At 47.5% G+C, this 12579-nt stretch overlaps 2 protein-coding genes across 2 annotated transcripts; both read right to left on the bottom strand.

Moving 5' to 3' along the window:
• Positions 1-2200: 2200 nt before the first annotated feature.
• Positions 2201-4883, bottom strand: LOC136515904 (G-type lectin S-receptor-like serine/threonine-protein kinase At2g19130). Its single transcript, XM_066509362.1, has one exon. The coding sequence runs from the start codon at positions 4881-4883 to the stop codon at positions 2478-2480; it is 2406 nt and encodes an 801-aa protein (XP_066365459.1). The 3' UTR covers positions 2201-2477.
• A 1996-nt stretch (positions 4884-6879) lies between these two features.
• On the bottom strand, positions 6880-10499 carry LOC136516936 (probable LRR receptor-like serine/threonine-protein kinase IRK). Its single transcript, XM_066510440.1, has 2 exons — positions 9091-10499; positions 6880-8602 (listed from the first exon to the last, which is right to left on the bottom strand). Exons 1-2 carry the CDS (start codon positions 10443-10445, stop codon positions 7132-7134), a joined length of 2826 nt encoding a protein of 941 aa, XP_066366537.1. The 5' UTR covers positions 10446-10499; the 3' UTR covers positions 6880-7131.
• Between the last annotated feature and the right edge of the window lie 2080 nt (positions 10500-12579).

The raw sequence follows: 12579 nt of genomic DNA, 5'->3' as shown, positions 1-12579 counted from the left end.
ATTCTGGCGGGTGCGAGAGAATGGTAAGCGCCTACAATATTGTCGATGCCACTGTAGAATGTTAGGATGGCTACATAGTATTGCTCCGCACAGGGTATGGACTCTGGTATAGTAGTTTTGACTTATGAGCCTTGCCCAACCTTGCTCTACACACCTTCTGGTTCCTATGAGTCCCCGTCGGAGGGACGTGGGGTCAGGGTCCGAAGTAGCGCTGTGGGCAAGGCCTTCCGATCGAAGAGGGCGTCCAGAGGCTGAAGCGAGTGCTCTCATCTGGTGGACTTGAGGGGCTATGAAGCGGGTGCCACTCCCTTGGGACCATAACGTGGTGACAGCACATCCGTCATTTGTGGAGGACGCGAGTCCTTTCCTAGACCATAGTGGTTGTCGTATGTCTACGTCGAGTTCTATGTCCGAGAGCTGAAGGCAGCGCCTACAACTCTGTAGGGCAAAGAGCACGCACCCGCAACACTTTTCAGGCTCTGCTACACCTATGAGGGTGTAAAGCACCCATCCCATCGTTCCCTGGCAGTACTTTTCCTACCGGGGCGCAGGGTATGGTCCTCGAAGCCGCGGTTGACCCAAACATCTTGTCCTACTCTGTACCTATCATCATGAGGGGGAGGGGAGAGGTTGATAGGCGAGACGAAACCAGTCTTTGGACATCGGGCGAGGCGAAGTCCGCCCTCGGGGGTCGGGCGAGGCGAAGTCTATCCCTGAGCCCTCAGACGAGACGGAGCTGGCCCTTATCCCTCGGGCGAGACCGAGCCCAGCCCTCGGGGGTTGGGCGAGGCGAAGTCTATCCCTAAGCCCTCGGGTGAGGTGAAGCTGGCCCTTATCCCTCGGGTGAGACCGAGCCCAGCCCTCGGGGGTCGACCGAGAAGGAGTCTAGCCCTTAGCCCTTGGGCGAGGCGGAGCTGGCCCAAGGACGTCGGACGAGGCGGAGTCTAGCCCTTATCCCTCGGGCGAGGCGGAGCTGGCCCAAGGGCGTCGGGCGAGGTGGAACCAAACTCCCGTTATTCGGGCAAGGAAAGCAGCGGCGTCCTTGTCCGTCCGGGAGTTTTTAACGTTCGATGGTTATTGGTTCCACCTCCTAGGGTACCCCGGTGTCAGGCGAGGAGAAGCAAGATCAGGCTGTTCTACAAAAGATGGCTATGAGAATTATTTTACTAACTTCAAGCTCTTCAGGCTACGAAAGAAACTGGAGTATTTTTTATTTGGTCAGTAACCTGTAATCTCAAGTCTGAATATTCAGTTTATTCTCCAACCTGATTTGCTTATGTTCTTAATTCTTATGTTTATTTGTAGATTCATACTAAGAAAAGAAATAGGCTAACTAGAGCCCGCCTAAACTCTCTTGTCTTCATACAATTCAATTCCAAACTCATGAGTAGGAGACAACAGATCAAGTCAAAGAAGATTACTGATGTTCTCTCATCCAATGATCTCATGCAAGCTCAAGGTTTCATGTTTGAGGGTGGAGATGATTGTGCAACAGTTGTCTATCAGGACGATGATGATGAAGAAATGCCTGGTACAGGGATAAGTTGGACTGTTATTTGAGAAGAAATGGGAGCAAGTGAACAACTAGAGCTGCGTCGAAGTTCAAGAATAAGAGAGCTCTATGCAGAAGAGGAATTTGATTCTGAAGAAGAGGAATTTGACAATGAGGATGGGCTGGACGGCATGGATGAAGATGAATGAGTCATCTGGAATGATGGCATCTTTTGTTATGTTTATCTATGCATTGCCATCATTGCTGTTTTATCAATTTATCAGTTGTGTTATACTGTCATGCTCATGAGTGGGTTGTAGTGATGTATCTTTTAATTTGAAACTAAGTAGGACCTTAATCTATGGTTTATGAACTTCAGATAATCAGATGTAATGTTATGTTCCTTTGAACTAAGTAGTGGTGTAGTACTGTTACACCGTTGTTCTTGCCATTGCTATTTGTCTTATCTGTTTATAAATATTTAATCGAGGTATATTTTTTGTTTTATGAACCTAATCAACATTTGATGTTTTCCATATCTGTGGTTGTTAGGAACATTACAACATGAAACCAACAATTGCTGAGTTGCACCTGTACAAGTCCAACAATTGCTCAACTGTACAAGTCTAGGAACAAGAGCAAATGAGGTATGTTTTTATTTATACTTCTCAAGTTGACAGCCTATTACATGAATCTAATTTGCTACAGTACAGAATGCTTAGAACGCTTAAGCCCGCTTAAGCGCTAAGCGGCGGGTCACCGCTCACTTAGCGCTTAACGTTTTTTTGAACTTTGATGCTGAGTCTTGCTCTATATATTACTACATCACATAAAGCCTCAGAGGCTTTTCATCGAGCATAAGCTTATTTTAACCATACATGAGGTAACCCTTGCCATCATAAAGGACTAGGTGCAGATCTCAAAGAAGATAAGAATACGGAAAAGAGAGATAGAAAATAATCAGAAAAGGCCTCTATGAGCATATCTAGTGTGACCTTCCTGTGATAGCTTGAAGAAATCTTGGCATTGGCGGTATATCAATTTCCAACAAACCCTCAAGAATTTGTACTACTTCACCCATGGTTGGCCGATCTGACTCCTCTTCCTGGATACACCAGCAAGCCACCTTGCATACTCTCTCAGCCTCATCCAAGTTAGCATGACCAGATAACTGGACATCCAACAAACTCCCAATATCTCCATTCAGGAGTTTACTTGCAACCTCCACTGGGAAACATGCAACATGGACATCATCACTAGTATTTTCTTTACATGTGTTTCTCCTTCCTGATATAATGTCAATCAGCACCATCCCGTAGCTATAGACATCCACTTTTGATGTAATTGCCACTCCGCTGATCCATTCGGGTGCGAGATACCCTGCAGTTCCTCTCATACTAGTTATAACCCTGCTAAATTCCCTTCCTAAAAATTTTGCCATCCCAAAGTCTGCGATTTTAGGTATGAATGATGCATCAAGAAGTATGTTCTCTGGCTTAATATCACAGTGTATGATGCAATCCCTGCAACTCTCATGCAAATACGCCAACCCTCTTGCTACTCCAAGAGCTATCTGGTAACGGGTGCTCCAATTTAGGACCGCCGTATGGCTATAAAAAATATGTGCATCAAGGGAGCAATTTGGCATGTGCTCATACACAAGCAGCCTCCTATCCCTTTCACAACAGAAGCCAATTAGCTTGATCAAATTGATATGTTGGATGATTCCTATGGAACTCACTTCAGCCCTAAACTGCTTCTCTCCTTGACGGACACCATCAAGCCTCTTCACTGCAACAGCTGTCGAGTCAGTTAAAAGCCCTTTGAACACAGATCCAAAACCACCACTCCCTATTCTCTCAGAGAAATTTTTAGTTGCATTTTGAAGATCAATGTACCTAAAAGCAATAATTCCATTTCCACCATGAACATCATTCGATATGCTAAAAGATCGTTCCCTCAAGGTCATCCACATGAAAAAAGCTGATAACATACTCAGAACTACAACACTTGCAGCGATGATAGCCCCAATGATCTTTCCTTTTGATCTCTTACTATTTCTCCAATTATATGCATCTTTTGCAGCAATGCGAAGGTACAGAATCCCCCCATCATCGGTGGTTCCATTGGTATAGCTTATGTTTAACAAGTCGTCATGCCATAGGAAGCATCTGTCACCACTAGAATAGGCATATGCAGAGCAAGAGCAGTTATTCAGGCATGCTTGTTCGCATTGTTCTGTGCTCCCAACAGAACCAATAATGTCACCTTTTGTAGGCAGTGTTGCATCAGGCAATGGGTAGAACTTATCTGTCGTTTTAGCTCCACTATGGTTCCTGGTGCTGCAATCCAATGGTGTATTTCTTGTGCAACCACCGGTATGATCCCCTTGCTCCCAGTCCTCAGGTGACCTTAATGAGAATCCCCTCATGCAATCGCATGGTGAAGGTGCATTGCTGTTGCAAATAGTGAATGGTCCACAAGTAGCATATATATCACATAAATCTTTAGGTTGGGTGTAAATTGCTGTCCATTCTTGCTTGTCCTCAAGCCATATAAGCAGCTTGTTCTGACCAAATATGTCCAAAATACAAATAGTTATTAATTCTTTCTCTAGTAATATGTATTGGAAGTACTCCTCTTTGTCGTTGTTGATAAACTTGTAGTCAAACAGAGTGTGCCCTTCCATTTCAGGCATTGCGTTGAAGTATTGGCCGTTCCATTCCCCAGTAGACCAATACACTATGGACGTGTTACATAGTTTGAAGACAAATTGGGGAGCCCCAGTAGGATCTAATTCCTGACAATAGCGGCCGGGAGATGGGTCAATCATGCTCCTCTTGGAAATAACACGCCGGTTCAGACCGGTGGTCTTGTCTATGCCAAACTTTGCACCAGGGGGCAAGATATCTGTAGGGTAGTCAAAGCTCTGCCATAAGATGTTGGAGGAGTTGGTTGCGTCCCTTAAGACAAGGTTTCCATTGTCCAGGAGCACCGCCGTAGAGTTCTTGGCTGTTATACTAGCATGGGTCGACCAAACCACCGATTTGGTGGCTTGGTTGAAGATGGCAAGGTTGCCGTCCTCAAAGATAGCGAGCTTTGTCATTCTGTGATGACCTATAACTGGGCTCTCCCTATTTGCTACCCATATTGGAGTTAACTGGGAGACCTTGTTGAACCATATTCCTAGGTACCAGTGCTTGGGAGTGTGCCGGACAGAGGATTTACTGCCTGGATGGAAGAAGCCAAGCGCATACCTGCCATTGCTGGAGACAAGCTTGGCGTCTCCAATGAGCGCTTCACCGGCTGAAATGGAATCTGTTGTTGCAGAACAGGCAGGAGCATGCAGGGAGTAGAGGAGGTACACGAGAAGGAAGAAAGCAGAATGCATGACTGACAGAGATAACACAGGGAGATGGAGGGGAGGTAAGAACATAGTAATATACTACTACTACGATGCAGCATCTGTTACTATTAGTCAGACCAGTCAATATTCCCGATAGTGATACTGATACTTTTAGTCTGATATACGCAGCGTTGGAGCCACGGCAACGTTTGTTGTGTGGCCAAGTTCAGCTGTGGATTTACCTTTGTGGTCAAACTTGATGACTGGACTCATGCATTTTGAAAACATCTTGGACATTCACTTGGGCTTAACTAGTACTTGAATCAAGCTGGGCAGATTGCACTGTATGACAAGCTCTTCCTCACCTTTTAAAAAAAAAAAAAAAGTGCTGGCAGTAGCGCCGTTGTGCTTGCAATTTTGCATTAACATAGAAGGAAGTATAGATATACAGATTACAAGAAAAAATGAAACCAAACAAGGAACCATTGTCAAAAGCCAAAGAGATAAGTCTCCCGGATTGAGCTGCCACAAATATTGGCCCCGTTCGCTTGGAGGAATTTTGGAGGAATCTGAAGGAATCTAGATGAATCTGGAGGAATTTGTGAGAGAAAAACACTGTTTCGGATGAAAAAAGAAGCAATTTAAGACCAAGTGAACAAGACGGTCTTGTTCACTTGGTCTTAAACTGCTTCTTTTTTCATCCGAAATAGTATTTTTCTCTCACAAATTAAGATAGATCAGCGAGGGGAGGTAAGAACAGGGCCAATGGCCAATGGTTAGGTTCTTCGACAGGGGAGAACGAAAAGCTTGATAGATTGACTCAACATAACATTTGTAAGTTTGATCTGGTCAGAGCCGGGGATAAGGATAACCAAACCCAACATATCGTCTACTGTTACAGAGGTCCAGGATGACATTAGTGGATCGGTACATGCTTGCAATGCATCCGCTGACACGAAAATATGTCTTTTGGTTGAGCCATCTAGTTTTCTCACCTATTTGTTTGTCTTGTTTTGCATGTGATTATCTGAACAAACAAGTATTTGTTGCTCGTAGGAGTAACTGTTCTATATGTCCTCGGAACAGATGTACTCCCTCCGTCCCAAATTATAATTCATTTCAACTTTCTTCGATAGTCAAAACATCTCAACTTTGACCAAATTTCTATAAAAAATTAATAACATTCATGAATAAGTATCGTTAAATTTTCATTAATTATATTTTTCATAGTATATCTATCTGATGACATAAATCTTTGTAAATCTATCTTAATTTTGATCAAACTTGAAATTCTTTGACTCTCCAAGAAAGTTAGAATGACTTATAATTTAGGACGTAGGAAGTATGTCACATTCTCACATGGACACTGTATATCTGTTGGGGCTGCTTGGACACTTTTGCCCACTAAATATCCAGTGAAAACTCTTCTCTCCGTGGAATTGTGGGTATACCCTCTGAAAATAACATGATTACGTTTCTTAAAAAAAATAACATGATTAGAACTTTGAAAAAAATAAAAGAAAAATCACGTATAGGTTATGTCACCGCCGTGTCTCGTGTGTGTTTAGAAACTTCTAATCTTTTTTTCCACCATTCCACCAAGGGCAGTGGAGTTCCTCAGAAATGTTCATAGGTTGAAACAACTATACAATCCCCAGTCACCGCGTCTTCCTACACTCAGTTGTCCAACTGTCAACAAATGACCACGCAGATGATGCGAGTTCTGGCCAACCGAGAGATTTCACTTCACGTGACGTTCCCGGTAGCTTTTTCTAAGCTGAGGTTGAATCATTCTTCCTCCACGACGGTCCAGATAGCTTCTCTGCTTGCTGTTCACCTTCACGTGACGTCGATGCCTCTCCCTTGACGACACTAACCTATACGGCAGCACTCCACGCTGGGCCAAACTCGGTTAAACGTCCCCGACGTGCCTTGACCAGCCAGCCAACTGGACCCGGTCGAGTACACGGCAGTCGGCGGCACAGGCCGCATCTGTACTGAGCCTCAACAAGATATCACATACCAGAAAAAGGCTCCGAAAGCGAAGAATTTTTGTATAGCATATCCAGGATTAGCCTAACTAGCCGATAACAGGATTAATCGCGCTGATGTACCAGTACCATACTTTCTTACGCGCAAAGGGACTGACCAATAATTTAAGAAAAGCAACAGCTTTGCAACCAAGCTAAACTCACTAGTCAAATCCTAACATACTTTCTGACCCCACTTGCCCCCTTTTCCCAACATGTATCTACCCAAAAACGAATGAGAAAAGAACTCTAGTAAATGGATCTCAAACCAGATCATCTTCTGGGGTACCCTGAGGACTCCTCACCATCTCAAGCATACTGACAACCTCAGACATGTCCGGTCGTTGAGAAGGCACCTGAGATGCACAAACCAGCCCCAGCTTGATGATCAGTGTGGCCTCCTCCATCGAAAATTCACCTGATAGCCGTGGATCCATGCAGTCCTCCAGCCTGTCATCATCAAGCGCACCTCTGACCAGATCAGAAAGCACAACGACATCGTCTTCCAAGTACTCCACGGGCCTTCTGCCTGTCAAAATCTCAAGGACCAGCACTCCAAAGCTGTATATGTCGCACTTCTCTGTGACCTTGACCGTCCTGCAAGTGAACTCAGGTGCCATGTATCCCAGCACGCTCTGGATCTTACTGCTGAGCACATAGCGATCCAACATCGGCAGCAGGTTCACAAGACCATAGTCACCAACCCTGGGCTCACCATTTGTGTCTAGCAAGACATTGCTGGACTTCAGATTGTAATGGATTATACCGTAGCGATGCAAGTGCACAAGTGCCCTGGCCACACCAATGACTATGTCAAACCTCTCCATCCATGAAAGCGAGCTCTCATATGAGCACTCGTGCAGGTGCTGATGCAAGCTCCCAGCAGGCATGAATTCATATATAAGGAGCTGCAGTGAGGAAGTCCAGTAGAATCCTTTGAGCGTGACAATGTTATGGTGACGCACCTTGCCTAGAAGCTTGACATGCTGCTTGAAGTCATCCTCTGACTTGACCATACTTGAAACTGTCAGCTTCTTGATGGCCACTGGCTGGCCATCTCTGAGCACTGCCCTGTAAACAGTACCAAAGCCTCCACGCCCAAGTTCACAATCCTTATTCAGCAATGCATGCCCATCAGCACTGAAATCCGAGCTGCCTCTGCCAAACATGACGAGCTTCCCAGACTTGGCCTCATTTTCAGGAGATTCAGCTGATTGGCTATGATAATCATCTGACAATGCAGCGGGAAGTGCCGAGCGGGATACTGTTGCACGGGCACGGCAGTTGAGCACTGTTATAGTGACCACACCGATAAGAATAACTGCTCCACCCACAATGGCGATGAGTGTGGAGATGCTCAATATCATCTTCTTCTGGTGCTGGTTCCTTGGGGAACTTGGGGCAACATCCAACCAGGGGTCTGATGAGGAGTTAGGGTTGAAAACAATTGGCTTTGGCATGACACCGTTGCAGGAACTGTTCTTCTGTGAACTGCAAAGGCCGTCATTGTCGGAGATGAAAGAATAAGGGATGCTGTCAAAGAAGCGACTGTTGGGGAGGCTCCCTGACAATGAATTGTGAGAGACATTGAAGAAACGCAGGCTGTCAAGTTTAGAGAGCTCCATCGGCAAGGTGCCGTTCAGCAAGTTATCTGAGAGATCAACTGTTTGAAGACTAGTAAGGTTACCCATGGACATAGGAATTGGTCCTGCAAGTTTGTTGTGTGATAGATCCCTGCAAAGAAAGAAGAGAATTAAATAACCCATCACCTGAATTAGTGCCTAGTAATCGACAGAAGCGCTTTGCCTTGTTTGTTAAAAAAAGGGCGTACTCAGTGCAGAGAGCTCTCGCTCTGTGCGGGGTATGGGGAAGGGTGCGCTTTGCCTTGTTTGTTGCAATAATTTTTTTTAATCAGCAACAACATTTGTGCACAATTTGACTCATGTTTTTTAGTGCATCCAAGAGAAGCATGGAACCTGACAGTGGAATAAGAGCAAAGCAGCAAGACAAAGATGTCACCCATGTTTTCAGTTTAGTGCTTCCAAACAGCAAATAAGACATACCTATGGCTTTCTAAATGAGACCTGCAACCTAGGAAGCAGAGAACTAGTAAAAACTAACACGACAAAAACAAATGGAAACTAGTAGTCATCTAGTCAACCACTAAACATGCATGCACATGTACTAGGAACTGGGTAATGCCAGCGAAAAGGATCACTTACAAAGCAATCAGGGATTTGCATGTGCCGATCTGCACAGGAATGCCTCCAGTAAGTGAATTCCTCCCCATCAGCAGCTGTCGGAGCCCCACCGCACCTCCAATCTCCGGTGGTACAACCCCGTCGAACTTGTTTGCACTCACATCCAACACCTCAAGCACCAGCCCAATGCTTGCAGGAAGCTGCCCCGACATGGAATTCGAGGACAAATTCAGGTACTGCAATCTCACAAGGGTGGTAATCTCAGACGGGATCGCACCGGTGAAAGCATTGTCTGAGAGGTCCAGTGCTTCCAGGGTCGCAGCAGCATCACCGGGAACCTTGACCCACCCTGACAGTGCATTTCCAGCGACGGAGACGCGCTGCAGTGGTAGCCCAAACACCCACCATGGGAGCTCCCCAGTGAGCGCGTTCCGGCTGAGGTCGACCTCGACCAGGTTCTTGCAGCCCGAAATGGCGTCCGGGATGGTGCCGACGAAGTGGTTGCCAGACAAATCCAGTCTCTCCAGCGCCGCCATCTCCCCAATCCACGCCTGGAGCTCCCCTGATAGGCCATTGCCAACAGCGCCGAGAAAACTCAGCCCGGACAGACCGCGCAGCGACTCGGGCAGGCCGCCGGTGAACGAGTTGTACCCGAGGTCAAGAGACTTGAGCAGCCCAGCTTCACCGACGTCCGCCGGTATCTCCCCTTCGAGGAGGTTGCGGCTGAGGTCCACCACACGCAGCGAGCTGCTCCGCGGGAACCCGCCGGGCACGCTCCCGGAGAGCAGGTTCCCGGAGAGGTCCACCGACCTGAGAGACGGCAGCGACCAGATGCCATCGGGGACCGGGCCGGTGAGCCGGTTGCGGGAGAGGTTGAGCGACACGAGCGAGTCGCAGGACGCGAGCGACGCGGGGATGCCGCCCGAGATCGCGTTGCCCGAGAGGTCGAGGGCGCGGAGGCGAGGAGGCAGCGCGTCGGGGAGCGTGCCGGAGAGGCGGTTCCCCGGGAGCGCGAGCGAGACAAGCGCGTCGAGGCGGAGCAGCGCGGACCGCGGGAGGCGCCCCGCGAGCGACGCGGCGGGGAGGTCGAGCGCGGCGACGCGGCCCGTGCGCGGGTCGCAGGAGACCCCCGGCCAGGCGCAGGCGTGGTCGGCGTCCTCGGACCAGGGCGCGAGGCGGCCCGCCGGGTCGGAGAGGCCCGACTTGAGGACGACCAGCGCCAGCACGTCGTCGCTCACGGTGGCGGCCGCGGCGGCCCCGACCGACGCGGCGAGGAGGACCAGGACGGGGAGGAGGAGGAGGCGGAGGAGGGAGGGAGTCGCCATTGCCGCCGCGGCGGCGGCGGCGGCGGAGGAGGAGGTGGGCGACGAGATCATGGGAAGTGTTCGTTCATTGATTGGACTGGAGCGCCGGTTCGCGGCGCAGATGCACTGTTGTCTGCTGACTGCTGTCCTTGCTGCCGGGTTGCTGGTTTCGTCGGGGGAGGGGAGTGGGACATCGCTTGCAATTAATGCTCCGCTGGCCACTGCGCAGTGGGGCCACCGTCTGGCTCGGGTTGTTCCACAATTTTAGCATTTCAAAATCAAATCTTGTGTGGGGTCGTGGGGTCGTGGCCCGTGGGTGACGGATGGGCGAAGGCTGTCGTCGTGACTGACTGACTGGCGAGTGGGGGCGACCATGCCACGCCTTCGTCCACCGGGCAGCGATGGTGATTCATTCATGAGGTTTTTCGTGTGCATGCGTTTAATTTCAAAGACTATGGAACAAATTTGCTTGCCAATACATCAACCTCGGAAGCACCTCATTTCTCTGGTTTTGGGAGTCCAAACTTTTAGAAATTGGGAGGGGTCGGCATTGTTGCCGCAACGGCGTAGGAGCAAGAGTAGAGCGGCGAAATCACGAGAGGTGCTTGACCATTAACCATAGTCGTCTAATATGATGTGTCTTGTCTTTGTTATTAGGTGTGTTGGTTCGGTGATGGATGAAAAACCGGTGCAACTAATGCTTTCTTCCTTTGGCGCCGGTCCCTCGTCTCACTCGAGATTTCATATTTTAAGCGAGGGTAGATATATTATGCTTTTTTAATATGCAGAAGATTTAGAGCGTGATTGGTTCACGCCTACACGCGCCGCAGACCACCACGATAAAACTGTGGCGTCTCGCATCGTTGTTTGGTTGCCGCCGCGGTTTTGGCACACCGCACTCACGCCACACGTGCGTAGTTCATTTTCATCGCCAACTCACGCCACAGGTGTTGTGGCCGTTTCATTCGCCGCATTTTGGCGCAGCCATGGCTTACGCGAGGCGTGGTTCGGCGTGAAACAAACACGCCCATAGTATTTAAAAGTCTCAATTTTGTTTGCCGGCATATTATCTACCACCAAGGCTAGTGTGACTAGGAAAAGGTAGAACCATCCACTGTGTACATTGCCACGATGAGGGTGAGATCAACAGTAACGTTATTCAGTGGTTGAGTTCATTTGGTGGTAGTAATATACTCGAGATTTCATATTTTAAGTAGGCATAGATAAATCATTTATTTTTTAAACATGTAGAAGCTTTTAGCATTTAAAAAGAATCAATTTTATGTAGCAACATACTACATCTAAGGCTAACATGACTAGGAGAAGGCAGCAGGGATCCACATGGGCACGACGATAGAGGAGGAGGTCAAGGGTGAGATCATGGTGTGGTAGTTATTTAATTGAGTTCATGTGATGCTAGTAGTATATTCGTGATTTCACATTTTAAGCAAGCACAGATATATCATTCATTTTTTTTAATATGCAGAAGATTTTAGCATTTTTTAAATCATTTTTGTCTAGTGACATAATATCTACAAACAAGACTAACGTGACTAGAAGGCAGGGGGGCCATAATGCCGTGACGATGGAGGAAGAGGATGTGGAGGGTGAGATCATGGTACTGTTGTTAATTGATTGAGTTCGTGTGGTGCGGGATTGCTGGTAGTATATATATTCTCTTTGCTAGGGATTGGACTTCTTTAAAAACGATGAAGCCACGTTTCAGTGGCTTTTCTTCTACACAAAAATGGCTTTGGCTTTTCAGTTTTTAGCTTGGTTTTGTCTTTAGAAGTCATTGTCGTGTGTACATGTTTAACATGACTTTTGATTAAGCTATTGGAGAAGCCGTCACAAAAACCATACCAGAGAGGCGAGTAATATATATGATTCTTGGTACCGGTTTGTTAGTTTAGCGAGGGTAGTAGAAAACCATTTAAACTGATGCTCTCCTAGCCTATATGTTGATCAGGGCCTACCCATCGTCACTGCTGTACCATGTGCGTGGTGGCTAGGCCGCGCCAGCGTCATCGTTGCGCTCAATGGCCGGGGGCACGCCTCTAGCAGCTTGTCGAGATTCACATGGTAGCATGTCCCGAAAATTTTTTTTTTTTGTCTTTTTTTTTAAGTTATTCACAAATATGTTTCTGAAGGTATATTTTTAAAATCTGAACCCTTAGCTCGGATGCATCGTTGGTGGCGCAGAGGT

Source organism: Miscanthus floridulus, chromosome 17, assembly GCF_019320115.1.
Source record: "Miscanthus floridulus cultivar M001 chromosome 17, ASM1932011v1, whole genome shotgun sequence".
Classification (NCBI taxonomy): domain Eukaryota; kingdom Viridiplantae; phylum Streptophyta; class Magnoliopsida; order Poales; family Poaceae; genus Miscanthus; species Miscanthus floridulus.
The sequence above is the reverse complement of the archived record's forward strand: the minus strand, read 5'-3'. Positions and strand labels throughout refer to the sequence as shown.